The 27,252-nt window shown below is 35.4% G+C and overlaps 3 protein-coding genes, 1 long non-coding RNA gene and 2 pseudogenes across 4 annotated transcripts; 3 read left to right on the top strand and 3 right to left on the bottom strand.

Moving 5' to 3' along the window:
- The first annotated feature begins 5,035 nt into the window (after positions 1-5,035).
- Positions 5,036-7,113, top strand: NUDT17 (nudix hydrolase homolog 17). Its single transcript, XM_086231472.1, has 5 exons — positions 5,036-5,510; positions 5,626-5,731; positions 5,833-5,916; positions 6,063-6,191; positions 6,502-7,113. Exons 1-5 carry the CDS (start codon positions 5,440-5,442, stop codon positions 6,631-6,633), a joined length of 522 nt encoding a protein of 173 aa, XP_086087598.1. The 5' UTR covers positions 5,036-5,439; the 3' UTR covers positions 6,634-7,113.
- A 446-nt stretch (positions 7,114-7,559) lies between these two features.
- On the bottom strand, positions 7,560-8,456 carry LOC147295643 (leucine--tRNA ligase, cytoplasmic-like; annotated as a pseudogene).
- A 1,151-nt stretch (positions 8,457-9,607) lies between these two features.
- LOC147295642 (uncharacterized) lies at positions 9,608-11,810 on the bottom strand (annotated as a pseudogene).
- Positions 11,811-12,824: 1,014 nt separating this feature from the next.
- LOC147295641 (uncharacterized) lies at positions 12,825-15,640 on the top strand. The gene is made up of 6 exons (XM_086230346.1): positions 12,825-13,431; positions 13,678-13,795; positions 14,022-14,365; positions 14,451-14,582; positions 14,664-14,762; positions 14,890-15,640. The coding sequence occupies exons 1-6, from the start codon at positions 12,995-12,997 to the stop codon at positions 15,422-15,424; spliced, it is 1,665 nt and encodes a 554-aa protein (XP_086086472.1). The 5' UTR covers positions 12,825-12,994; the 3' UTR covers positions 15,425-15,640.
- A 3,667-nt stretch (positions 15,641-19,307) lies between these two features.
- On the top strand, positions 19,308-20,162 carry LOC147295640 (uncharacterized). The gene is made up of 3 exons (XR_015120167.1): positions 19,308-19,342; positions 19,469-19,608; positions 20,097-20,162. It is a non-coding gene; the product is annotated as an uncharacterized LOC147295640 (long non-coding RNA).
- A 4,014-nt stretch (positions 20,163-24,176) lies between these two features.
- Positions 24,177-25,609, bottom strand: LOC147295639 (1-aminocyclopropane-1-carboxylate oxidase homolog 4-like). Its single transcript, XM_086230347.1, has 2 exons — positions 24,634-25,609; positions 24,177-24,546 (listed from the first exon to the last, which is right to left on the bottom strand). The coding sequence occupies exons 1-2, from the start codon at positions 25,486-25,488 to the stop codon at positions 24,295-24,297; spliced, it is 1,107 nt and encodes a 368-aa protein (XP_086086473.1). The 5' UTR covers positions 25,489-25,609; the 3' UTR covers positions 24,177-24,294.
- Positions 25,610-27,252: the final 1,643 nt, after the last annotated feature.

Here is a 27,252-nt window from a genome sequence, read left to right as displayed (position 1 = left end):
TAGATGACAATTCTCAGGCTTAGTTTGGGATTGCTGTGAGAAAAAACAGTTGTGAAGTAAAGCAGCTGTGAAGTAAAGTCAGCTGTGAAGTAAAGCAGTTGAGTATTTAGTAAACTATATTTTCAAAAGTACTGTGAATACAAAAAGCAGTATGAAGGTGTTTAGTAAATTGTAATGTAAAATTGTTGTGGCTATTTATAATTACTAAAATGAGGGTATTATAGGTAAAATAAAATTTTCATTGTTGCTGTGATTCACTGCAGCTTTCAAAAGCACCTACAAATTTGCTTTATATTTTTGCTGTGGAGAGTTGAGAATTGTGAGGCAAAGCACTTTTTTATTTTTTTACCAAACACCAAAACTGCTTTGAGTGATTGAGAATTGTTATCCATAGCAGCTTTTGGGTTCTCCACAACAATCTCAAACGGGACCTCAATCACCTATAGCAGTTTTGGTGTTTGGTAAAAAAATAAAAAACTGCTTTTCCTCACAATTCTCAACTCCTTACAACAAAAACAGAAAGCATGTTTCTAGGTGCTTTTGAAAGCTGCAGTGACTCACAGCAACAATGAATATTTTATTTTACCCATAATACCCTCATTGATTTCTATGATTTTTATTTGTTTATTTTAAATTAAAAAAATATATCTATTATTAGTTATATTTTATATTGTATAATTAATTATGATATTTTATTTATAGGATTAAAATTATAATATACCTAAAAAAATAATAGGCATACTTATTTAATAATGTTGTTCTTAGAAAAATTAATGCTAATAAAAATTTGTAGTCAAAAATTTCAAAAATAAGTAAAAAACATTTTTTTTTTGCCAAACAAATAAGTGAAATGCACTTTCAGCATCATGTCCATTTTAGTAATTATACACAGTCACAACATTTTTATATTAACATTTAGCAAACACTTTGATACTGTTTTTTGCACTCACAACACTTTTGAAAACATAGTTTACCAAACACTCAACTGCTTTACTTTACAGCTGACTTTACTTCACAGCTATTTTACTTTACAACTGTTTTTTCTCACAGCAATATCAAACTGGCCCTTATCAAATGGGTAAATATTATTAAAAGTAAATTACTCTAAATTTATTTTACAGCCTTTAATGATAAACAAACTCACCTAAAAAAATTGCAATGATAAATATGTCCATTTTATACAAATAAAACTCACGTTATGTTTTGTTTGTATTTTTTGGCACCAAGCACTCAGTAAGGTTTTTTTTTTTAAAAGAAAATTAAATAAATTGCCACTGTCGCATAGTGGCAATGATTGCCCCTATCAAACAATGACAATTAATAACAGTATAACACGAGTTTTTTTTGCAATTCAACTAGCTACTGTCGCATAATGGCAATTGTCGAACACTCGGTGACTTCCGTGTCGTGCACTTCTCATTAAAGTGGACTGAGCTAGAATTTTCTATAACAAGTGGGCTGAGTTTCAGCTTAATTTATGAATTGAACTTTAGAAAAAATAACCCTATTATTAATAATATACTCCAAAAGTATAAATTATCGTTTATCTATACTATAACAGGCAAATTAATTACATCACGCAACAGTGTTACGTTATTCATAACAATATTTCCTTCAATTTCTTCTAGCTACCCAATTACAAAAAGAAAACGCCACATAAAAAAAGAAGGGAATTAAGCTGGGCATTGGTTTCCTTAACCAAAGCCCATTTCAAATATCCAAATGGCCTTAATTTTTCGCCAGTGGATCTCTCTTATCAGCCCAAAACAAAACTAGCTACAAACGGGCCATGGCCCACCCAAGTGTGTGAGTCCTCCGATATAAGTGATCTGGAGTCCGACAACCAGCAACCCAAATCGAGATTAAGTCCATAAAGAGACCGGCCCATCTGCAACTCGATTCTTCTCTCTGTATACGTGCCTCTCAGGCTACAGCTCCCACCTCTACCCAATTTCTAACTAGTAATAATGAATGCTCTCAACAGTACATGACCCAATATTAATTGCTAAATATTGTTTTTGCGAAAATGCATGTGACTTTTTCCTTTGAAAAACGTGCCAATCAATGGTCTAAAGTCTAAACTAAATCTTTCTTGCAGTGTTATATTTTACTCTCCTCACAGAATTTTTTTAATATTACTTGATTCACTGCTCAGTCAGATGCTCAATCATGCATGTGAGTTGGAGAGAACTTACCTGCACCACCGGATGCCCCCTCAGTGGTATCCCGGTGCAGAGAGAAGGTTAGGCAAAAAGTGGGTCTCATTGATGCCAACTATTAGTCTTTACATTGGGATGCAATCTTAGTGGCACTGTTGCAGATAAGTTTTTTTTTTTTTCTGTGAGTTATTGGCAAAATAAATAAATGTAAAAATAATTGCACAATTGCATAATTTTTGGAGAGGAAATAATTGTAAGGGATCCCATACTATATGAGGCAGGGCATTAAAGTTTTTTCTTTTATTGCAACAGTACATTAACCTTTAATAGCTCAACTTTACAGTCTTTACCTAACAATTTAATGCTTTTCTTTTATTTATTAAAAACAAAAAACAAAATCGAACTCTTATAGTGTGAAGATAAGTCTAGTGAGATAAAAATCTTGCTTATCTTTAAGTGATCAAAATTGATAGCTTGATATAATCTGGTACCGTGTATCCCAATTAAGAAGAAGAAGAAGAGGATACTGGTACCAACAACTAAATGGGACACCATCCCAACCGTTGGATTTCATTGTAGGCTAGTGATGATGATTGGTAGTTTGATCATGTTCATACTTCATTCAATGCAACAATATTAGATCATGAACATATAAAATAAAAAAGAAGGGTGGTCCATCAAACTTTGAGTCTTTGATATCATGCAGACATACACCATCTCCTGGAAACAATATTGTATGCACTGCATTTACTCATTGGGGAACTTCCCATGTGACTTATGCTACATGATGAGGGTAAAGGTTTGAGACTGGACTTTTCCTATAAGCTATTAAATAAATATTCAATTTTGAAACGCCCTACCTATCCACAATCTCACCTAACAAAATTTTAGCTAGTGATATATCCAACTCCCAACTGTTTTAAAATTGTCCCATTACTAATCTTTGTAATTACAATTTAGTACACAAAACAAACCACCTTTTGGGTGTTATGCTCAAAACAAATGACATATCCCATTATGTAAGAGACTAAGAGTAAAGACAGAGAGAATCACAGCCCACAGGTAGAGGTTATCTGAGAAAAGTTTCCCTCAACTGCTCCATTATATCTATAATAATATTATTGGGACTTGGAAGAGTCTTTTAAGTCATTCTATATTTTTATAATTGCATGTGTTTGAAGATAAACAATACAAGTGGACAAAACAGGGACCAAATAATTCTTAGGGAGTGGGCGGATAGATGCACTCCTAATTTTCCACTCCATGTGAGTCCGACCATTTCAAACCTCAAACTTTTTTTTTTAGACCGAATTTCAATCCTCAAACTTGATAGTCTCACTTTGAAGGCGACATATTTTTGGATAACTTTTTAATTTTCAAAATTCAAATTTTGAGTTACTTCTCTAAATAGCTAGGCTGCAAGTAGTGGTTAGATGATTAAAGACATTCTCAATGACAATGATTTGAGCGATACTAAGAATTTTAAATTTTTATCTCAAATAATGTGTCAGTATTTTATTAATTTATATATGATTTATTTTAAAAATTATTTATTTTATAACAAATAAAATATTAACATGTGTAATGACACATAATTTAAAATATAAATTTAAAATTTTTAACGTTATTAGAATGATTTAAGGAAGGTAAATCAATCAACCCAAAATTGGAGTAGAATCGCGAGTACTGTGTCATGTTGAAGTAGAATAAAAGCAAACAAAATGGCAACTTTTTCATCGCAAAATTGGAGATGTGAAATCTAGCTTGTTGTTTTAATGTCAAACCATGTATTTAATGATTTAAAGATTTGTAAGCACCTTTCTCTTAGTCCATTATATAGATTTTTCTATAGTCGTCATTGGATGACCTCTTTTTAAATGGATTATGTGGACTTTTCTATAGGTCATTAATATGTATGTTCTGATAACATGACAATGAAAGATCAAAGTAAAGTCGCAAAAAAACTAATACATAAAATAAAACAAATAAAAGTATTTTTTAATATATTCACTATTAATAATGAAATTATTGTTGTTGCTGTCTGATTAATTAAATAATTAAAGATGATAAAGTCATTGTACACTGACTCATTAATTCTGTAAACTTTTATTCAATTTTCAATTTTTATGATTGTCTTTATTCTTTCTTAATTATATTAAAAAATCAAAACTTATTCTAATACTAACTCATTTTAATTTTCATCCTATTTATTTATTTTTTTGTCCTTACATTTCAATCAAACCTCTATTTTTTCATCAAAATTCCCATCACTTACACATGTATTGCATGTGCACAAACTCTTCTAGCATATACCAAAAATAATGGTTCCATCTTTTCTTTCCTTATATTGCATTTCAAAGAATTAAATATTATTTTAGTTAAGAAAGAAACTAAAATATATTATATTTTTCTTATAACTTATAAGACCCTTAATTGCTATCATAATATTCACATTAGAATAATGAGCTATGCTAAGCATAATTAATAAATGGCCATGCTACCATCATTTGGAGTTTTGGATGGTGACATTTTCTAGTAGGTCCCACCAAATATTTTCCCTTTTACAATCTCATAAAAAAAGGCCAAAATATAAATAACACAAAAAAAAAAAAAAGGATTAAAAAATAAAGAAGCAAAGGCACGCCCATGAATCCTACACGTGAGGATGTTCTCCAAAGTCAACGTCCAACCAACCCATTTATAAGTCGCCGTGTGGACAGACTCAACAACAGCAACAAATAGTAAATGGTTGTTAGGAAACGACACAGAAGCTCTCCAAATTAATGAATTATAGTAATCGATCTCCGTCTTAGGCGACGTGAATGTCGTACGCACCCACGGCATCATTTCTTTTTAGACTTCATCTCTCTGCAATTATCCAAATATTGTATTAGTAATTTAGTATGCAATGGATACACGTCCTTTTGTTATTTCCAAACGGTACACATCAACGCATTTTTTCTATATATAGCTAGTTAATTGGTGTTTCTGTGTGCCACCCAATCCTACATCTCTGCCCCTAAACTTGAACTTACACAGAGGCCTCTCTAATTCTCTATACCCAACATCATTGCAATTTGCATTAGCTGTCTTAATCTGCAATATTTATAACCCATATTTTCTTGGATTGGGTTATCGGATTGATTATATCAGCCAAACTTACACGGCCTAATTCATATATATTATATATATATATATATCATATTTTATAGGAACCTTTTTTCCGGGTCTTTCTCTGTTGTTCACTTGCAAACTGAAAATTGCAATTGCTGCGGAAAAGATGGCTTGTTTGGTTGCGCGTACAGGAAGGACATTGCAGCGGTACAACCTGGGCCGCCGACAAGTCGTAGGGTGAGCTTTTTTGACGTCGTTTTCTTATGTTGAAAAAAGTGGGTGCCTATCAAATTTAGTTGTGTGTAAATATGTAATGGCAAATCAAAATTAATAGTACTGTTGAATCTTGCAGATGCATTCCTTATAGATACAAAAATGACAGTGATGGTACTGTTACCAATGAATTGGAAGTCCTTGTGATCACTTCACAGAAAGGCGATGCATTGATGTTTCCTAAGGTATAATTGGTTCCATTTCTCATCCCCTTCATTTTATTCTTCATTTACTTTCATTTTATTTTTAATTTTTAAGAGACTTAATTGCATATTTGTTATGTTAGGGTGGTTGGGAACTTGATGAATCCGTAGAAGAAGCTGCTTCACGAGAGTCACTTGAAGAAGCAGGTGTTCTAGGCAATGTCGAGGTTAGTTTTAATTTTGTTTCTGTTTTTCTTTTGATTGAGAGGTCGAGGAAGAGGGTGACAGTCAAATGTAGTCACGAGCGGGATTAGATTTCAACCCCATTTTATTACAAATGTTGACCTGATTTTTTTGGTTGTATGTGTTGCAGTGTCAATTGGGGAAATGGAGCTTTATGAGCAAAAGGCATGACACATACTATGAAGGGTACATGTTCCCTTTGTTTGTCAAGGAGCAACTGGATCTCTGGCCAGAGAAGGATGTACGACGACGAATTTGGGTATAGTCTAAATTCAGAAAATCTGAACATTAAGCTAAAACTTGTGTCTGTTAAAGACTTTTACAATTTTTTAAACCCTCGAATAGTGCTAGATCTCTTCTTGAGAGAGGTTAGAGTATTCCTCGGTAAGAATTACTTGAGAGGGGTTAAGCACTACATGGCTAAAAGTGTTTAATGGAAAAAAAATAAATGGCTAGTTTTCAAAGTTGAACAACATAAGCATCTTTCAGAGAACATTACCCATATTATATATATCCTCTTTAAAAAAGGAGTTGTAATTATAATGCTTTTTTGAAATTAATTTATTCAGATGACTGCTGACAAAGCTAAAGAAGTTTGCCGGCATTGGTGGATGAAGGAAGCCTTGGACATTTTGGTTGAAAGGCTTACCCCAGCAGAGAAACAGAAGGAAGAAGATGTACTGGCTTGTTCTTTATGTTAATCAGCAAAGACTGCCATGATTTTGTACATAGACACTGCTTAGAAAAAGTTTCCATACCAACCAAAAAATTGGACTGGTTAGGGCAAACTTAAGGGAGACAGAATTGTAAAAAAGAAAAAAAGAAAAAGAAAAAGTTTTTAGTTTTATGTTGTCATTGAGTTTTAGTGTTTGTTGCCCATCTTTTGTACTACTCATCTTCTGATGAGAAAGCAGGAGTAGAACTGTAGAAGAAGATTTGCAGGATGATGTAAAGACTCACTTGGGCCAGTAAAAACTTGAAGCAATTCAAGGGATATATGTTTGAGAGGGAGTAATCAGGTTCAAACATCAAACAGTACTGTAAATTAATGAGAGTTCATAACTTGGGTAAAAAGCAGAACCAAATACAAATAAAAACACCTTCATAACTATCACTATCAATATAAGCAAAAAGCATGTTTTATCCTTCTTGTCAGTGACTCAGCATTGATTTCATGTTTATCTTTGGAGATACTTCCACTACTTGTCTTCATAGTACACACTCCATCTTTTTTCTGTGGCTGAGGCTGATGAGAATTTTCTCTAGGGAATGGTATAATCAACATGATGCTATAATCCATGGGGCCACATTCCAAGAATGGTAACAATAGATCCTACAGTAACAGTGATACAAAGTAAGTTTATTATACAAAACTGTGAAATAAATACCAAGTACACCATATTATTTACGTCCAGCAAACATTCCGGCTGAACCATTCCACTCCATGAACGCATTTTTTGGCCAGTGATGGGGTTTATGATGAGTACTGCAGGAATAGATTCCAACTTGTACTGTGTGCAAACCTTGATGCCTTCACTTGTATCATCATACGCCTATATTAATCATTCATTTGCAGACCATTAACATTATACAGATGAATCTAATTAGCACAAAATACAATTGTGACTTACAAATACTTATTGACACTCTGGAGGGTTGGATCATCTGGAGCATCAGCAGCAGGCCACCCTGCATTTTCCTTGTCCAAAACTTCCCTCCACACATATTCGCATAGTGTGGACAGATCAGAGCAATAAGACGCGTCTGCACATCCATAAAACGCCTCACCAAATCACGATTTATGCCCTGAGGACCACACAAAATCCTGTACCAGTCCCTGGTAGCTTGGAGCTCAAGAAAGCCAGAAATGAGGGCTTCTCGAAACATGCAAGCCTGGTAATTCTGCTGAGTCCTGTTCACAGAAATGTTTATCACATTCACAAACACCTTGTCCGCAAAAGTAGAAGGGGGACCGCCTCTTGTCATTGGCAAACAAGAGGAAGAGTCTGCAGCAGCCAAATTCCATGACATCTCTTTAGAGAGCTTAAAGATCACAGAGTTTGCGGCATCACATACAAAACTTTCAGTGTCAATACCATTACAAGCGTATGCCAAAGTGAATGGCATGGCATCAGCAGAATAGGCGGGTCTCCAAACTGTTGGAAAAACTGGCGCGTCTCCAAAGTGGTTCAGAATCTGATAATCATGATAATCTTGTGCTAGTTTATTGATGGCTGAGATGGGTTTGATGGGCGAGAAGAGCACATTATTATTATTGTCACCTCTTAATCTATGATAAGCTTCAGAAAAATCTAGCTTTGAGAGTGACAATGCACGTCGCAAAAAACCATCAAATGGGAACAAGTACTTATTTTGATCATCATCCCCTGTAGGCTTTTCACAAGATTGATCAGTAGTACATGAAAATGTCTTTCTCTTCCCACCATTTTCGAACCTTTGCCTCAATCTCTAGGAGAAAGTCTCCCTTTGGTTTTTCAGAGCTCATCCCACCTTCGGCTGCCATTGATGGTCAGTAAATCTTGTTTTTCTTTGGCCTCACGGTTTCAGTAATCTTACTTTGTTTTCAAACTTACACGACAACTCTTCTTATTATGGTAAATTCGTTTTTGAAATAATCCACTATTTTCCTCATTCACACCAAAATTCATCAATCAACCACAATCTCAAACATCGACAAATGTTCAAATTATATAACATTATTAATCTAACAATCACTCATACTAATTAACAAAATAATGCAATTCAAAACAGGAAAACATCCCTAAATTTAGGCACTAACAATTCATTCAACAACTATCTATATATATATATATACAGAATCATGTATATCATTTGTCGATGTTGGGAACCGATTTGGTTATATATATATTAATATAAGATTCGAATCCCCTCCTCTTACTTACCTCTCCTTTGAGAATCATGAAAGAAAATCTAATCCAATCTAATGAAGTGTATATATGTTCTTATTACTGATTGACTGAATATAAATTGGAGGCATCTAAAGTCTAAACAACTAGCTAGTAAAAGCATGATCAATATTTCTAGAATTTCATAAAGGGCTCTACTTTTTTTCTTTATTTGACTTTTATTTTTAGTCATGTATTATAAATGGCCCAGGTATTCTTCTTTTCTTTTAATTTTTTTTTTCTAATTTCAGATTTAATTAGGGTTCAATTAAGATTTAATTTAGGGTTTAATTGAGGTTTAGATTAGGTTTTAAATTAAGTGTGGTTTTTTCTTTGAAAATTAGGTAGGTTTGATGGGCAAGAAGAGCACATTATTGAAGTCACCTCTTAATATATGAAAAGCTGCAGAAAACTCTAGCTTTGACAGTTTTCTACATGTTTTGATCATCCCCTGCTTCGTCATCAGGAGGCCGCTTTTCACAAGATTAATGAGAATTCATAACTTGGATAAAGCACAGACCAAATACAAATGAACACAAAACACCTTCATCACTATCAATATCAGCAGAAAGCAGAAGATTCGGGAAAGCCTACAATTAAAGAGAATGTTGCATCACAGGCCAAACCAGGCATGGATGCTGATGATGTATAATTCTAGTGTCATAATGTTTGAAACACAGTATAACATATTAAATTGCCTCCAGTACTTGATATTAACTAAATTATATACAAGACAATGTGACACGGGTTTATGAATTATGATGCAACACCCACAGTGAGAATATATGTTATCAGCTGCTACTGCTAGCACACTGGTTTTTCCAATGGTCCAAACTGATTGCTGAGGTTGTTATCACTCTTGGGATCTTGATCAGGCAAAGGTGGATCTGTAGGCTTCTTGGTTGTGTATGTTTCTTCAACAACATGATGAACTCGGGGGCCACAATTTAAGAAGGGCTCTAATAGGTCCTACAGTACAGTAGTATGCCAAAATTTAACCTCAACTCAAACTATGATCAAAATTAAGTAAAAGACAGACATTATTACCTCTAGCAAACATTCCGGCTGAAGCTGAACCATTCCAATGCATGAACTCATTTTTTGGCCAGTGACGGGGTTGATCATGAGCACTACAGGTATAGATTCCAAGTTGTACTGTGTGCAAACCTTCCTGCCTTCACTGGTGTCATCATATGCCTACATTTGCAGACCATAACATCACAGAGATGAATTAAGAACAAAATACAAATAATTAATTTGTTTCATGATCAGCACCATATATAAGGACATAAAAAATTTCCAATTAAAAGGTACCAACTACTGACAACTGACCTGCCAGAAGATAAAATTAGCAAAATGATTTGAGAGACAGCTTCATCAGCCCAGGTGTCTAGATTTATCTTCACAAATTAAGCAATATAATACACCAAAAGTGATCAGTCCATGTAGAAAAAAAAAATAATTAAAGAAGGCAATAAACCTAATATAAAATAGGGCACAATGAGAATATTGAAATGCTACCCTATATGAGCTGAACTCCTTGGTGGATTGCAAGTTCACCAGGAGCCATTTGTTCTGGACAGAAGCAGCATCTTTTGCCTGCATTATTTTTTAAAACAATTTCAATTTCATTTGCTCAATAAGTATAAATATAGCAAGGAAGATAACATCAATCAAAACAACATACCATTTGGAATGAACCCTGAAACAGTAGCTTCAAGGGTTGACGATATAAGGAAGCAAGAATCATATCTTGAGATGGAAGAGGATATAAGGGAGCAAGAATGTCTTCAGACTTGTGGTCTGTTGCGCCTGGAGCAACGTAGTCCATCCGTATCCCATGTTCCTTTTCTTCACCCAAGTCACTGAGTACCCTGGGATGTAGTACAATAACAAAGTAAATTAACATTATGCACATATACAAACAGCTAAAAAAAATTAATTAATCCACCTGCGCACACACGCAAGAACAACAGAGACGGGCGCAAGATCAAATTTGAATAAGTTATGTTTCTATTTGAAATGCACACATACATTTGGATGAAGCAAGGAAGATATATAACATAAAAACACCACCACAAACTAATAAACTATAATACTGATATAAACTGATATAAACTGATTTTTTTTCTTACATGATATATATATATATATTTATATGTATGTATGAACTGTTAACTTTGATGCTTTCTTAAAGAGATTCAAGCAGAAGGAAGCCATAGCAATCCATGTTAATGTTATTGAATACGAAAAAACCATACATATAAAGAGAGTAAGTTAAATAATCTGAAAAAGAGGCTGCTGTATGTAAATTGCATATATGTGCCAAAAGGATTATAATTACCCGGTCAAGAAGATGAAAGCTGGGCTGCCAGGCAATGGAGGTTTCCTCTCTATCAGTTTAACATGAGAACCAGCTTTAGCACGATCATAAGGGTTGGTAGCGGACAAAACTTGTACATCTTCCAGTTTGTGCAATTCTCTCTTAATCATGTCTAAGTTCTCTCTAAGGAACTCAATCTCTCCAAATGGTAGCTTCAAGTCTAAGGCCTGAGCCCCAATTGCAAATGCCTGTTTCTTCTTTAACTTCAAGAAACGTTTCATACAACCTTTTTGGGCTTTTTGGGATTCTGTAGACTGATCACTGGAAGAACTAGTATGCAATTTCAATGCCTCCAATACCTCACTGTTCTTCTGAGCAAAAGTTTGAGTCTCTGGGTTGAAGTCACTTTGGAGTATCACTCTGCCCGCCATCCATCATATTGCTCTTTGACATATATCAAACATTGATCTTGCGTTCTATATTTAGGTAGCTCATTCCTCATCAAATGAATTATATCTTGCAAATAATTATTGGCACTTTGAACGATTGGATCTGCAGCCTTTGCCTCCATCTCTCTCAGCAAATCGCTTCCTATAACCAATCTCTCCTCCTCACTTTCGGCAGCCATTAATTCAGCGATCGATCGATGGATCTTACAGAAACTGTAAACATATCAACGATTTCCATAAGCAAGCCAGCTATTAATTAATCACAATTTTTTTTTACAGGAGAATCACGTCGTGATTTTTCTTTTGGCGAATCAAAAATTGATTGAAAAAGAAACAAAACATACAAGTGACCAAACGAAACAAATTAATTCAAGCACAAAGGCTCAAGAACCAAACAACCCAAAGGCCCAGAGAGCCTAAATTAAAGAAACCACACAACAAACCAGAAAAACCCAGAAATATGACTGTTACTGATCAAGCAAACATGGCAACATGGCCGTAGCCCAAAAGAAGAAAATAAAGATTTAGCACATTGGACTTGAAAAGCAAAGAAAGTCCATACTTGTTTGTTGTTCGCACAAAACATAATGTTATTCCACACAACCTTGACTAGATTGAAACCAAAAATTAAAAGCAAGTCCACAACCCCATAAATATGCAAGGCACTGTGAATGTATGTGCAGCCATTGAAGTAAGGATATCATTACTTTAAGAAAAGTAAGCCTTCTTATGTGTAAGAAGTAAGAACCAAACTATAATAAGAAGAAAACAAGAAAAAAAATTAGAACTTAACCGTTGGGGATGGGACGGGAAGACGGGAGAAGGTGATGATCTTAATTTGTAAACGAAAGAGAGGCGATGGGGAATTGGGAATTGCCGAATGGGGAGAGTGGCCAGTTAGAATTGAATTTGAAAACAAGCGTATAATATATATAGCCGTTAAAAGCAATCTTTTTAAATCAATATGACTTGGAGCGAAAGTAACAATATTTGAAGAAAGAAAAAGAAAAGAAAACACCTTATGTTCACAAACTTCAGATTTTGGAGAAAATTTTCCTTTTTACAATGGGGATTGGGACTGTGGTTCTACTTTTCTTGCAACCAGAATCTATTTGATGTTAATTTTGGAGGTCTTTAATAGGAGTTTTCATTTTCCTTTTCATTTTCATTTTTATTTTTATTTTTATTTTATTTTGGACAGCTTACTCTTGTTTCCAAACACGTCCAATCATTATCTTCTGCGCGATGTAAAGTTGTAAACACGAGCAGCAGCCCCTAAAATTTAAACCTGAAACGAACCTAACGGTCAGACCGTGATTTTTCCGCCAAAACCACAAAGCCCAAGCAAACATTCTCAAAACAAATGTACAAGCTTCTCAAAACCGGCCATGAATGTCTCTATCCTGTCCTCAGAAATCACTTTCAAAACCCAAAGTTTTTGGCACCCATTGCACAATTTCACACCCCCAGTGAAACCCTAGGTCCCAATCCAAAGCTGGACTTTATAGTGAATGAAGTTAAAGAGCTTCAATCCTCAAAACCCACCAACAAAATCACTCAATTGGCCTCAGACGCCGACGAACCGTCGGACCGGGGCAGCCTAACGAACGTGGAACACTGTGCGGTCCAGATTTCGCATCCGTGGCCGGAATGGGTGGACCTGATGGAGTGCTTGTTGAAAAGAGGCTACTTTGAAGGAGACGAAAACCCGTTTCGGAACGACGAATTGGGTCAAAAGGAATCGAACCGTATTCGAACCGCATGCCTTAATTTGGCTCGGGACCAGTTTAGTCTTTTAAGGTAGAATTTGATTTTTGTTTTCCCCATTTTTTAGGTTGTGAAATTGTGAATTGATTCACTTGAGTTTAAAAACGATTTGCATTGATGGGTTACAGACTTAAAGGTGTATTATCTTGCTAGTTCAATGGTGCATGCAATCTGTTTGATATTGAAACTCTATGGGGTATGCCTGATATATAATGATTTTTCTTGCAAACGGATATTTTTATTTTAGAGCTTAGTTCATTAAATTCCCTTTATGCGCAGGTTATTGTCAAGGAAAGATATCCGGATCATTGCAGAATCCGGTTGCCCAAGCATAGATCGGAAAGTTGTCAACTCAGGAAAGCGTCTAAGGGCACATGTTGGCATTGATGAAGGAGAAGTATGTGCTTAGGTCTCCGAGTATTTTCCTCTTAATTAGTTGAATGAACCGATATGTTTGGACTCTTTTTTCATTTAATAAAGAATTCTCTTTTTCTTAATATCTTATATACTTCAGTATGAATATAAGAACAAATGAAGTATTTTGGCATCCAACTCTCCTTCAGTGAGAATGCTTGAGATCCAAGCAGGATTATGATATCTAATATGAATGGTCGTTTTAGTAGGTTTGCAGCTCCTGCAATTTGAGAGGAGACTGTGAGAGAGCATTTGTGAAGGCACGTGAAGATGAAGGTGGGCGTACTTTGGATGTGATGCGGTTCTTGTTAACGTATGGGCTCGATCCCATTGCTGGTACAGTGCAAAACAAACCATGTCTAAACAAAATGGTCAAAGCATCAGTGAGAAGGCTGCTGAAAGAGATGGTAGAGTACAGCACTGAGAACCTTGATTCCAATCTCCCAAAGTGCACAACCCAAAAACGGGTTGAATCATTGCCAAAACATTCAATACCACAAGAAAAATACCACACAAATGTTCCAATGAAGCAAGGCGACTGGCTTTGCCCCAAGTAATTTGACAGCTGATCTTGTAGTTGTTTATAATTATTGAATCTTCATAAATTGTTTTAACCCTATTAATATTTCATTTGGCAGATGCAACTTTCTAAATTTTGCCAGAAATATTAAGTGCTTACGTTGTGATAGTCTTTTCCAAGAAAGACTGACACAACTAAGGGAGGATCAGGATCATCTTCCATTGAAGAAGGGGGACTGGATATGTGACAAGTAATGGCTGCTAAGTTCTTAAGTTTCTTCTACTTGTGGTTCCATTTCTTACTGAGACATTAATCTTTCTTTTTTACACAGATGCAATTTCTTAAATTTTGCGAAAAACAGTAGATGCTTGCAATGCAAAGAGAGGCCTCCAAAACGGCAGCTAAATCCCGGGGAGTGGGAATGTGACTCGTGAGTTTTTCTGTATCAACTGTGATTTGCATTCAATGATTTTGTTTTGGATATCAATGCTACACTTTGAAGTGGTTTGCCTTTTTCTTTTTTTATTGTAAATAATTGGAAATCCGATTGTGTGCAGGTGCAATTACATAAATTTTAGGCGAAACATGGTGTGCTTAAAATGTGATCATAAAAGGCCTAGGGCAGCACGTTCTTCAGAGACTTCTGCTGAAGCTGTACATGAAGATGGAGGCTACCATAACAATAACAGATTGAATTTAGTCAGAGGTGACACTGATGTTAATGATCAATCATATGCGGGACAAAGTAGGCGTAGTCAAAACAGAGGTGCAGACTTGTGGGGATTTGTGGATGAAGAGAATGACGACTCTAGTCACTCAAATTCATGGGATGAGGATTCTAGATTTGTAGACTTTCCCATTGTAGGAGGTAAGACCGAATTGTCTCAGAATCCACAAAAGAGGGACAGATGGAAGTCAAAGATGTTAGAGAGGAGCAAAGGTGCCACGAAGGGTATGGAAAATGATGATGAATTTATGTCTGCCAGAATTCAAAGAAGGTTAGAGTCTTCTAATTCTACCGATGATGAAGAGATGTCTGGGTGGTTTGGGGATGGAGAGATGGAAACACAAAGGCTTCCATCCGGACCCTAGAAATATCTGGTTTGATTGAAGATGGTAATGCTCTATCTATTTGGTTGCATGGAAAAGATGCTTGTTTGATTTTGTTAATTGCTGGGAATGTATGATCTTTCAAAATTTCACTCTTTTAGGTTTTCCATTCTTTTTTTTTTTCTTCTCTCTGTGAAAAACTGAGCTCCACTCACTGTAACAACATGAGTCACATGGAACCCTCGAATATGTTCAAGGATGTGGTTGGGATGTTCCTTCCAGATAATATATACATGTATATTAGTATATATATTCTCTATCTCATGTTTCTCGTGCATGTGGTTTATTATATATTTTTGGGTAAAATATATTTTTGGTCCCTGTATTTTGAGCTAAAAGCATATTTGGTCCTCGTGGTTTCAATTTTGCCAATTTAATCCTTGTGTTTTATAAAGTTTGTAATCTTAAGACAATTTTAACAAAAACAAATATTCAATTTGGGAAAAAAAAATCCACTTGTTTTCAAAAAACGTTTTTGGGGGGATTGAAAGCTCATCTAATGGGCTTTCCAAAACTACTTTCAATTTTTATTTTCATGTTTATTTGCTAAAGAAATTGAGGCTCCAAAAATATTTAGGGTTTGAATTTTAAATTTGTAATTTTTTTAAATTATTGTTTGAAAATAAAAAATTCAAGGTTATATACATAATTTTGAGTCATTTTTTAATAAAACTTGCTAGTTTAAAGAAGTTATTAGTTTTGATTTGAAGAAAATTTTTATAATAGGTGTATAATGTACGAAAATTGCAAAAAATATAAAACACAATAACTAAATTGGCAAAATTGAAATCACGATGACTAAATATGTTTTTAACTCAAAATACAGGACCAAAAATATATTTTATCCTATATTTTTTGTTTACATAATTTTGCTGTATGGAATCACGTGGTATCGTATTTGATGGTGCTTTGCCAATTGCCATAGATGTTGAAATTGAAGGTGATGCTCTTATTGCTAGAAAAGGTTATTCTAGGTAACTCAACTCTACAGCTTATCCTCCAGACAATACATTAATAGGATCCTTCAATCAAGGAGAATCAGATATCATGATTGATATCATCCTCCCATAAGTTAGTTGGGACTGCCCACCAAATCGATAAATGATGAAACAAAACAAAAAAAAGAGATCCCATACGTATGTGATATGTTATGGATCTTAATTAATATATCAATTGTCATATTATAATACCAAACTCTAACATAATAAAATAAAAAACTAGCACTAAATGGTTTCAAATTAACTTTTCCAGCATCAAATTAAAACAAAGGATGGCAATTTTATTGGCATTGAAGCCAAACCTTCACACTTCATAGTCTTAGCAGGAGATATGTTGCAGGTGGATCCCTCTATACTATAAGGCTCCATTTGAGATTGCGGTGGAGGACCCAAAAGCTGCTGTAGATAACAATTCTCAATCACCTACAGCAGTTTTGGTGTTTGGTAAAAAAATAAAAAACTACTTTTCCCCACAATTCTCAACTCCCTACAACAAAAACAGAAAGCAAGTTTTTAGGTGCTTTTGAAAGCTCACTACAAGAAAAACTGTAATAGATATCACTTGTTTAATATCAGTTTTTACATAAACCGATATTGTAGAGTTTTACATATCGGTTGATTTTTTAGACGATATCTAAACACATTAACATATCACCAAATTTTTTTTCCGATATCTTAAATTTCCATTTTGATTAACAATTGTTTAAAAACCGATATCTAAAGTTTTAACTGATAACTTAAGTTATCTCCTTCCACATAAAAAAGCACGTTATCTCTCTCTCTCTCTCTCTCTCTCTCTCTCTCTCTCTCTCTCTCTCTCTCTCTCTCCTCCACTTATCATTTCACCCCCGCTGTCCTTATTTTCTGACTTATCTCAAACGCCCTCTCCCTCTCTCTGCTCGATCTCTATGACTTATCTCAAACGCCCTCTCTCTGTGTCTCTAAACCCTTGCTGTCGCGCCCCACCGACATCGTCACCGCCGTTATTCCTTGCCGATCTCCCTTGCTGTCGAAGTCCCTTCGCTCTCTCTTGTCTCGCCCTCTCCAAACCTCCTAGAATTGATTGTTACTCGGCGTTAATTGTTGAGGTCGAGCTCAGCCATGATTGGCTCAAGCTTTTGCATTGCGGCATCGAGATAGAGGTCAGATCTTAATTCCAAGGGCTGGGCTTTGCGATCTTAGGTGCTCGGAGATTGGATCACGCTTTGCGATTACCTGTTGTCGGAGGTTGAACGACATCCTCTCGAGGCAGAAGCTTGGATCTCAGCAAAACGTTGGAATGGCAAGCTTGGGTACCGCAAATTGGGCGGAGCACTATGGATCTGTGTCACTGCTCGAAGGTCGGATGACGACAAGTCCAAAGCTTTGGGCCCGAGACAGGTCGGGCTTTTTATGAGTTGTTGGAATGGCGAGCTTGAGTCTCGTTTGTTCATTCATTTTCGTTTTTCTCATCCACTTCCCTATTCCCCACTTTCTCGAAAACCACCTTACCCGCTCACTCCCAGCCGTCTCTCACCTCAAATTTTGTTCTTCAATCGGCTCGTTTTCCCCAGGTATTTCTGATTTAGGTTTTAATGTCTAATTTGGAAATAAATTTTTTTTTTCTGTTGAATTGAGAATTGGGAATCCGTTGTGCAGTGAGTTTGTTGCTACTAAAAACCTGGTTCTTTTTTGGTTTAATTTTTGTGTTCGAATTAAATTAGGAATTAGTGTTGACAATTTAGGGTTTCTTTTCCAGTTTTCTTTGCTGAAATAGGGTTTTAACTAAGCTGCTATTTGTATTCTTTAGTCAAATCAGTCTTGTTGTTAATTGGGTTTAATTGTTGCTGAGTATATCTTTCTTTTAGGGTGCATTTGGTTGGTTAGTTAAGGTTTCAACCATGTTTACATGATGTGTTCTTTAGTTAAGGTTTCAACCATGGGGTTGAGATGCTTCAATCCCCAGATGTACAACTGAGGGAGATGTCGGCATTTGCATTGGGGAGATTGGCACAGGTTAATATTTCTTGATATTTTGTTTTGTTTAAATCACAGGTCTTGGCCAATATTGAAAAATTTAGTGTGGGACCAGTGTCTTCATGCCATTGAACGGGTTCTATCTGCTAAGGCTGACTTTTGATTTTGTGCTAAGAATTTAAATAACCGTAGATGGACTTATTCCATGTTCTTCTAGAAACAAATATGAATTTATGGGCCATTTGTTAGTACATTTGAGCAGAAGTTCTAAAATTTAAATCTTGAGGAATTTTTTTCAATCACTTACTGTCTTCAGGTTCCTGATAGTGCAATCCAATGCATTAATCTTGATTTATTATTGAAATATTCTTTTTCTCTCTTTTCACATGCTACTTTCTTTGGTAATAATTGCTTCAAGTATTTGCAAATTCAGGATGCACACAACCAAGCTGGTATTGCTCATAATGGTGGTTTATTGCCATTGCTGAAGCTTCTTGATTCAAAAAATGGGTCTCTGCAACATAATCCTGCTTTTACTCTTTATGGCCTTGCAGATAATGAGGTATGGTATAATTAATGAACTGTCATGAACTTGTGGAATGAAAGCTATATATAAATTGGGTCAACTTTTATCACCATTTTAATGTGATCTTTTTTTGTTTATTCATTTCCTCCGCTAGGATAATGTGTTCGATTTTATTAGGGTTGGAGGTGTTCAGAAGCTGCAGGATGGAGAATTTATTTTTCAATCTCTCTCTCTCTCTCTCTCTCTCTCTCTCTCTCTCTATCTCTATCTCTCACACCCACTCTTTCTTAATGTAGGTTTTGTCCCATTTGTTATATTTGATGCGTGTGGCGGAGAGGGTTGTTCAAAGACGAGTTGCTTTGGCTTTTGCTCATCTTTGATCCCCAGATGATCTGAGGACAATATTCATTGATAACAATGGCATGTCATATTTTCTGTATCTCAATCTATTTTGTTCAGGTTGTTCTTTTGCATAGAAACTTATATTCTTTATTATATTTATGCTGGTTTGGAGTTAGCTGATATATTTAACATATTGTTTAGCAGGGTTGGAGTTGCTTCTTGCACTTCTTGGTTCTAATAGCCATAAACAGCAACTTGATGGTGCTATGGCTCTGTACAAGTTGGCCAATAAAGCCATGACTCTTTCTCCTGTGGATGCAGCTCCCCCATCTCCAACACCACAGGTTGGGGTGCTTTCTAATAGGGGCTGGTTTTTTCATGCTTTTGGTATATATATTGAATTCTTATGTTTTTGGACATGCTATAAGGGGTCAACTTGGTGGCAGAATACATGTTTTGTTGCTCCAAACCATTCAAGTTGTTAGTTTCCATTTTCTTTTTCATTTTTTCTTTTGTCGATTCATAGTTTGGTAGGGAGGATATCAAATACTCAAGAAAAAGTTGACATCCAAATCCACTCTTTAAAGAACTGAAATACGGAGTACTCTTTTCAATCCATAACAATAAGTATCAAAATATAAGCAGTTGAATCCAAATCCTTCATTTCAAATCCACATACGTAAATGTTATCTAAATATATTCTCGACAAAATAACCAAATTCAGAGTGCCCATTCTGTGGTTGCTTGTCTGCATTTAAAAGTGCTGTCATCTTAAGCATTAAGCATGTATTTAGTATGAATTGCCTATGATGGTGGATAAATCTTCCTGCAGGTCTATCTAGGGGAGCAGTATGTAAACAACCCTACACTGTCCGATGTTACATTTTTAGTTGAAGGTATAAATCGTTTATTTTCGTTCAAGTTATTCCTACTTATGTTATATTAGTTATCATAGAGGAGCATTAGTGTGTTTGTAATTGTTAGCATAAAGGACCTAAATGTTTGATTGCTTCACTCACCAACTGCAGGTCGGCGGTTTTATGCTCACAGAGCTGCAGATCAGTATCTTTTGGAGGGACTCAAGCGGCTTTGTGAGTATACAATAGCACAGGTGAGCTAGCACTCTCTCTCTCTCTCTCTCTCTCTCTCTGCATGTCCTGCTTCTGAATCAAAAAGCTGGCTGCCTAATTACGATTTTATTTGTTGACTTAGGACATTTCATTGGAGAATGTTTCGAACATGTATGAACTTTCAGAAGCCTTCCATGCAATGTCATTAAGGCACACATGCATTTTATTTATTTTGGAACAGTTTGAGAAGTTGAGTGCTAGACCAGGGTATGTGCTTCTCCAACCTTTCGTTCTTATTCAAATAATTTCTCTTCCTATGCAGATTAAACTAAATTTTCTTTTTGCCTTGCAAAAAAAGCTAAAAAGTTTGCAATGTCTTGGGTGTTGCACTGAGTCTTTAACAGAAAATGTGGAACCTGACTGATTTCAACTTATGACATTTAAAGCACAGTGATGTAATTATGTGGTTTTACAAGCAAATAATTGATTGTTGGACTTTATTCTCTATACATGCAGCTGGAACTTAGGCTTGTAGAAGAGGGTTCATATACTTATGTTGCTTATCCTTCATGGACATTTGATTCAGCCCCTCAGTTGCCTTGGCTTCGTGCCTCTGGCACTGGGATGCTTATAATGTTTCTAATAGTTTTCAAGCTATAAAATTTCTGATAGTTTTCAAGATATGTTGGTTTTGGTCTAATATTGATGATTTCATTCTTTTTAATTGAATTTGATTCGACTTTTGATTGTTGTGCATGTGGCTGTTTGGTTTGTGTTTATGATTTATGCTTGGGTTTTTTTGAACTTCAATATTCTCCTTGTCATGTATTTCAAATTTTACATTGATTGCTGCCAACTGATACAAATCTTATTTCAGTATATATATGTTTCATGTTATTAATGCACTTAATGCCCTTGCTGCAATCTATAGTTTTTAGAAAGCAATCTCTGTGATATATCAATAGTTTTTAATATATCAGCTTATGTACTTAACAGAGCACGGGATTTAGTTTGTGATTTTCGTGTGACTAACTTGAAATTATTCTGATCTAAAGTATATATTTTTTGGCTTAAACCGGGTGTTGCACTTGAAGTTAGGCTACTTTTGCATAGAACTTGGAAGATATTGTAATATGTTTTCTCTGCATTTTCCATCTACAAGTTTTATGGTTTTCCATGTTTCGTGATCCCTTTGTGAAAAAACAGATTGCTGGAGCTGGTGCTGCTGGCCTTGTGCTTGCTGATGTTGCTGCAGAAGCAAGACATACATCTGAAATGGTTGGAACAATATATGGGTGTTGTATTATCTGTTGGTACCTTTTTGAGCATTTTGTGGATATGAAGATACTACCTAGTTGACATTCCAATCTTTTGTATAGGCAAAATTTTGGCCTAGCTGCATCACTGCCATGCCTTAATTATTTTATACATGTTGGCAGTGTTTAGGATCTAGAGATGGATTTTGTGAAGGTGCTTATGGAGATAGAATAGTGATTTTGGGGTATATATGCATTGATGAGGGCTATCCATATTTTTAGATGGATTTGTAATTTATTTTTGTTAACTTGATTACTCTTTGGATGTTGGATTAATTTATATGAATGAAAGAATTGAAGTTGGATTACTTTAGAAGTTGACTAATTATTGTGTGGATGCTGCCTATCAATTTCTATCCATACCAAAAGTTTACTTTGGATTATATATCAGATTATATAAAAAAGCAACGATAAGGAATAGAGTTTCAATATCATTTAAAAAACAAAAAACCGATATCTAAAGTATACTTTTATATCAGATTTTAGGTACAAAAATGATATATTATATATCTTTTTATATCAGATTTTAAGTATAAAAACGATATGTTATATATCTTTTTATATCAGATTTTAATTACAAAAACGATATGTTATATATTTTTTATATCAGATTTTCATTACCAAAACGATATTGAATATATTGTTTATATCAGTTTGAAAAAAAATAACGATATAATAAGTATCTTATATATCGGAATTTAGTTTTTAAGATATCAGAAATGTTTAAATTCGATATCGTTGGTTATATATGATATCAGATTATCAAACAAATACGATATCTAATATAGTATAGACATCAGTGTATAACCGATATGTAATATGGGAGAATAGATATCAGCACTCAATATATCGGTTGGAAACCTAAATAGATATCGGTTTATCACTGATATATATTAAGGTTTTTCTTGTAGTGGCTGCAGTGACTCACAACAACAATGAATATTTTATTTTACCCTAATACCCTCATTGATTTCTATAATTTTTATTTGTTTATTTTAAATTAAAAAATATGTTCATTGTTAGTTATATTTTATATTGTGATAATTAATTATGATATTTTATCTATAAGATTAAAATTATAATATATCTAAAAAAATAATAGTCATACTTATTTAATAATGTTGTTCTTAGAAAAATTAATGCTAATAAAAATTTGTAGTCAAAAATTTCAAAAACAAGTAAAAAAACATATTATTGTTACCAAACAAAAATGAAATGCACTTTCAGCATCATGTCCATTTTAGTAATTATACACAGTCACAACATTTTTATATTAACATTTACCAAACACTTTGATACTGTTTTTTGCACTCACAGAACTTTTGAAAACATAGTTTACCAAACACTCAACTGCTTTACTTTACAGCTGACTTTACTTCACAGCTGTTTTTTCTCACAGCAAGTTTGGTATTGCTGTGAGAAAAAAACAACTGTGAAGTAAAACAGCTGTGAAGTAAAGTCAGCTGTAAAGTAAAGTAGTTGAGTGTTTGGTAAACTATGTTTTCAAAAGTGCTGTGAGTGCAAAAAACAGTATCAAAGTGTTTGGTAAATGTTAATATAAAAATGCTGTGACTGTGTATAACTACTAAAATGGACATGATGCTGAAAGTGCATTTCACTTATTTGTTTGGTAAAAATAAAATGTTTTTTACTTGTTTTTGAAATTTTTGACTACAAATTTTTATTAGCATTAATTTTTCTAAGAACAACATTATTAAATAAGTATGCCTATTATTTTTTTAGGTATATTATAATTTTAATCGTATAAATAAAATATCATAATTAATTATCACAATATAAAATATAACTAACAATGAACATATTTTTTTATTTAAAATAAACAAATAAAAATTATAGAAATCAATGAGGGTATTATGGGTAAAATCAAATATTCATTGTTGTTGTGAGTCACTGCAGCTTTCAAAAGCACCTAGAAACCTGCTTTCTGTTTTTACTGTGGGGAGTTGAGAATTGTTGGGAAAAGCAATTTTTTATTTTTTTACCAAACACCAAAACTGCTGTAGGTGATTGAGAATTGTCATCCACAGCAGCTTTTGGGTCCTCCACCGCAATCCCAAACGGGGCCTAAGTCTATAACAAAATTATAAAGTAGTATTTTGAATGTATCCTAATCCTAAATGGTTTAATTAGGTATGGAGCAACGACAGAATACGAGCTTGCTACCACCAAGTGAAGATTTCTGCAAAAGTGGAGAGATACTCGCTTGGGGTGTTTATATTCAATACAGGGATAATACAAGTACCAGAGGAACTAGTTGATGAGGAACACCCATTGAGGTATAAGCAATGTGATTGTCTTGGCTATTCTACCTTTGCTTTCTCCGAAGAGGCTAAGAACGTGGACTCTCGTGTCAAAGCTTACTGTGGTGTCTAAGTACACATAAATGTTCTATGAATCTATGTGTGCTGTGTGTCACCAAATTAATAATCACCTAATACTTGGTGCAAGTCATTCCACCAATCTTTTTCTTCACTTCTAAATAAATGTAGATCCATGGAGTTTGAATAAAAGCCAATGTGGGTTTACATGTATCTTCTTGTCTAAGTTATGAGTTATGACACATTTCTGCTTATTCTTTAGGATATAGCCATACAGGTTACACAAAGCTAAAATACATGGGAATTTAAAGCAGCTTATAATAATTTACCAAAGATTTGCCATCCAATTCTTTCTTGAAGAACCTCCCCATGAATTCTGAAAATGTGAATTGTCTATAAAGTGCGGGTTTCTCTGGTGATATCAGCTCTGGCAACGGACCAAATATGCCCTCTCTATTGCTTGGGTTGAAAAACACTGCGATTGAGACACGTGGCTCTTGATATGGATTCGCCAACACACGATGATCTACGCTTTTGTATTCACCGTTGGACAAAATCTGAAAACATTAAAAACAAAAACCAGCCATTCATTTTTTAGGGCAAGCATTCTAGTTCAGGTGAAATCAGAGCGCTGATTAAATTACCTGAAGTAAATCCCCGACGTTGATAACGAGAGCACCGGGGACAGGTTTCACATCCACCCAACCCCCACCGTACTTAACCTGCAACCCACCCATATGGTCCTGAAGAACCACGGTCAACACTCCCGGGTCCGAATGAGATGTAAGCCCCACCGTCAGATCAGGCTGCGGGCAGTACGGGTAGTAGTGGCCTACCATCACCCTTCCTTCAAGACACGTCATCTCCTTGAGCCTCCCCGTGCTCAATCCCAGCCCTTCACTCACCAACCCCAACAGCTCCTCTCCGAGCCGTTGGATCTCCCGGTCCCACCCAACAACCTCCTCCCGACAAACGTCAGGCACTTCTTCAAGAACCGGCGGTGTGGGCCCCAGCCTCAGTTGAAGCGTGTCCCTCCAGCTGGCGGCTTTGGAGTGGTACAGGTCGACGTTGGAGATATACGAGACGCCCGTACCGACCTCCCTACGGTAGACCCGCGCTTTGACATCCGCTGGCTGCTCATGGAAGGCCTTCACGGATGCGATCGTACGGTCCAGAATGACGGATGGGATGCCGTGGTTGGTGATCTGGAAGAAACCGAGTGTTCGGCAGGCGCGGGTGACTTGGTCGACGACGGTGGAGCGGTTATCGGTGTGAAGGGCGGAGAGGTCGATAGTAGGGATGGGTTGGGTTTCGGGTTTGGTATTGGGTCGGAGGTCGTGCAGTGTTTCGGGCGGGTGGATAAAGAAGCGGGGGATGGAGGTGAGACCCGAGTCGATGAGGCCTTTGACACCGAGCTTGGAGTGGTCGAATTGCTTGATTTCTTTGGCTCTATCGTAATCCTCCTCCTTTTCTTCGCTAATCACGGTGTTCGCCGCCATTGTCTTTGTGGTGTTGGTGTCCGTTGCTCACTACGTTTGTTTCTAGTGTTTTTTTATGATATTTTAGGATGCAAAGGCAGGCACGAATCACGATACGAGTGAATCAGTTGGCCACGCCACAGTTGAAAACTATACAATCCACCTTAAACTATGCACAACAAACAAACCAAGTCCAAGCCAAATAAACTAGGCTCGAACATAAGCAAACCTCATACTCGGCCTGGGGCTGAAACGAATCGTCTACCTGGACTCGTCACAGTTGAGCCCATTTGGGTTTTTTTCGGGACTAGCCCATTTGGGTTTAATCATAGCAAGAAAACCCATAAATCTGCAGAAACTATGTATGCCCACAAAATATGGTTAGTCGGTTAGACACTTAGCCTGCATGTCCTTTCTGAACACTATCAAATCGTCTGGTAAAGATGCGCAGCCCACCTACCAAAATGACCCTTGCTACTTTACTACCATTAATTATTAATTGGCATATATAATACTAATAGGAAGGAGGCTTCTCTGATCGATATAACAGCATGCTTGTAAACTCTTCCATTAACGCCCATTCTAAAGCATGTTCATCTCATCAAGTAGTCTTAAAGATTTATCACTTACCGTATATATGTCAAGTAGCTTTTAAAAAAGGATTTTTCATTTAGTGTTAAATGGTCCTCTGTAGGGTCCACATGAGTCATTTTGTATTGATTCGAACCGTTTATTTTTAACATCTCCATTGATAAATTATTTTTACAAAAAATCAACTAAATCGGAAACCGTTTACTCGTTTGATTAAGTAATCAAAGTTTAAGTGTTTATACACAAACTTGTTCGTCAATTTGTTTGATCTAAATTAGATATCTAAACGATTTTTGATTTGGCTGATTTTTTATAGAAATGATCTATCAATAAAATGTAAAAAATGAACAATTTAAATTGACACAAAACGATTTGTGTGGCCTCTACAAAAAATTCCTCATTTAAAAAAATTGAGAAATCCCTTATTAAAAACTACCTGATAATATATACCCTATATATTAAATATATTACAACGACGTCATGTTAAATGTGACAAGTCCCACTGGGACTGGGCCTTGTTTTTTTATTTTTTATTTTAATATGGACAGCTAATTAATATGTGCTTGTGGAAGGGCCTGAACACATGACCTCGATCGATCTGCCACTCCATTTAATTACTTGTTCCTCTCCGTGGCTTCATCAACCTCGATCTGCCACTCCTCAACCAACACCACTGTAGTTTGCCATGCATGCACTGCTCATTTTGTTATTGCCATAACTAATCTGTGATTTTGTCGCCCGTTAATTCCCATAATTAATACATGATTAGCCATAAGTTCATAACTAAACTGAAGATGGTAGTCTCAGTTCCTTCCAAGTTCCAGCTTATCAATCTCACTACCTTCCTATATTTGGTAAGCGCAAATTTTTGGACTTTGTTTATATTTTTGATACAAAAGAGGCCAAACAACATAGGGGAGATTCGATCCCATCATATACCCTCATTCCCTGTGTAATAGCCTTCAAATTTGATATAATTAATTTCTGTAAAAAAAAATTGAAATAAATTAAAATTGAAGAATGAAGATCCATCATTTTGCTAAGTGTTTAATTCACTCTACGAGTGGGTGAGGTAGGTGCAGAATTCACACCCTCAGAATTAATTACTCAACAAGAGGCAGAAAAAGGCAACCGCAAGAAATTAAGTAATTTGTATAAAAGCTGCAGGCCGGTCTTTGTTGGGACCATTAAGGA

This window comes from Dryas octopetala, chromosome 2 (genome assembly GCF_963921425.1).
Source record: "Dryas octopetala chromosome 2, drDryOcto1.1, whole genome shotgun sequence".
Lineage (NCBI taxonomy): Eukaryota > Viridiplantae > Streptophyta > Magnoliopsida > Rosales > Rosaceae > Dryas > Dryas octopetala.
This window is presented reverse-complemented; position numbering and strand designations above follow the sequence as displayed.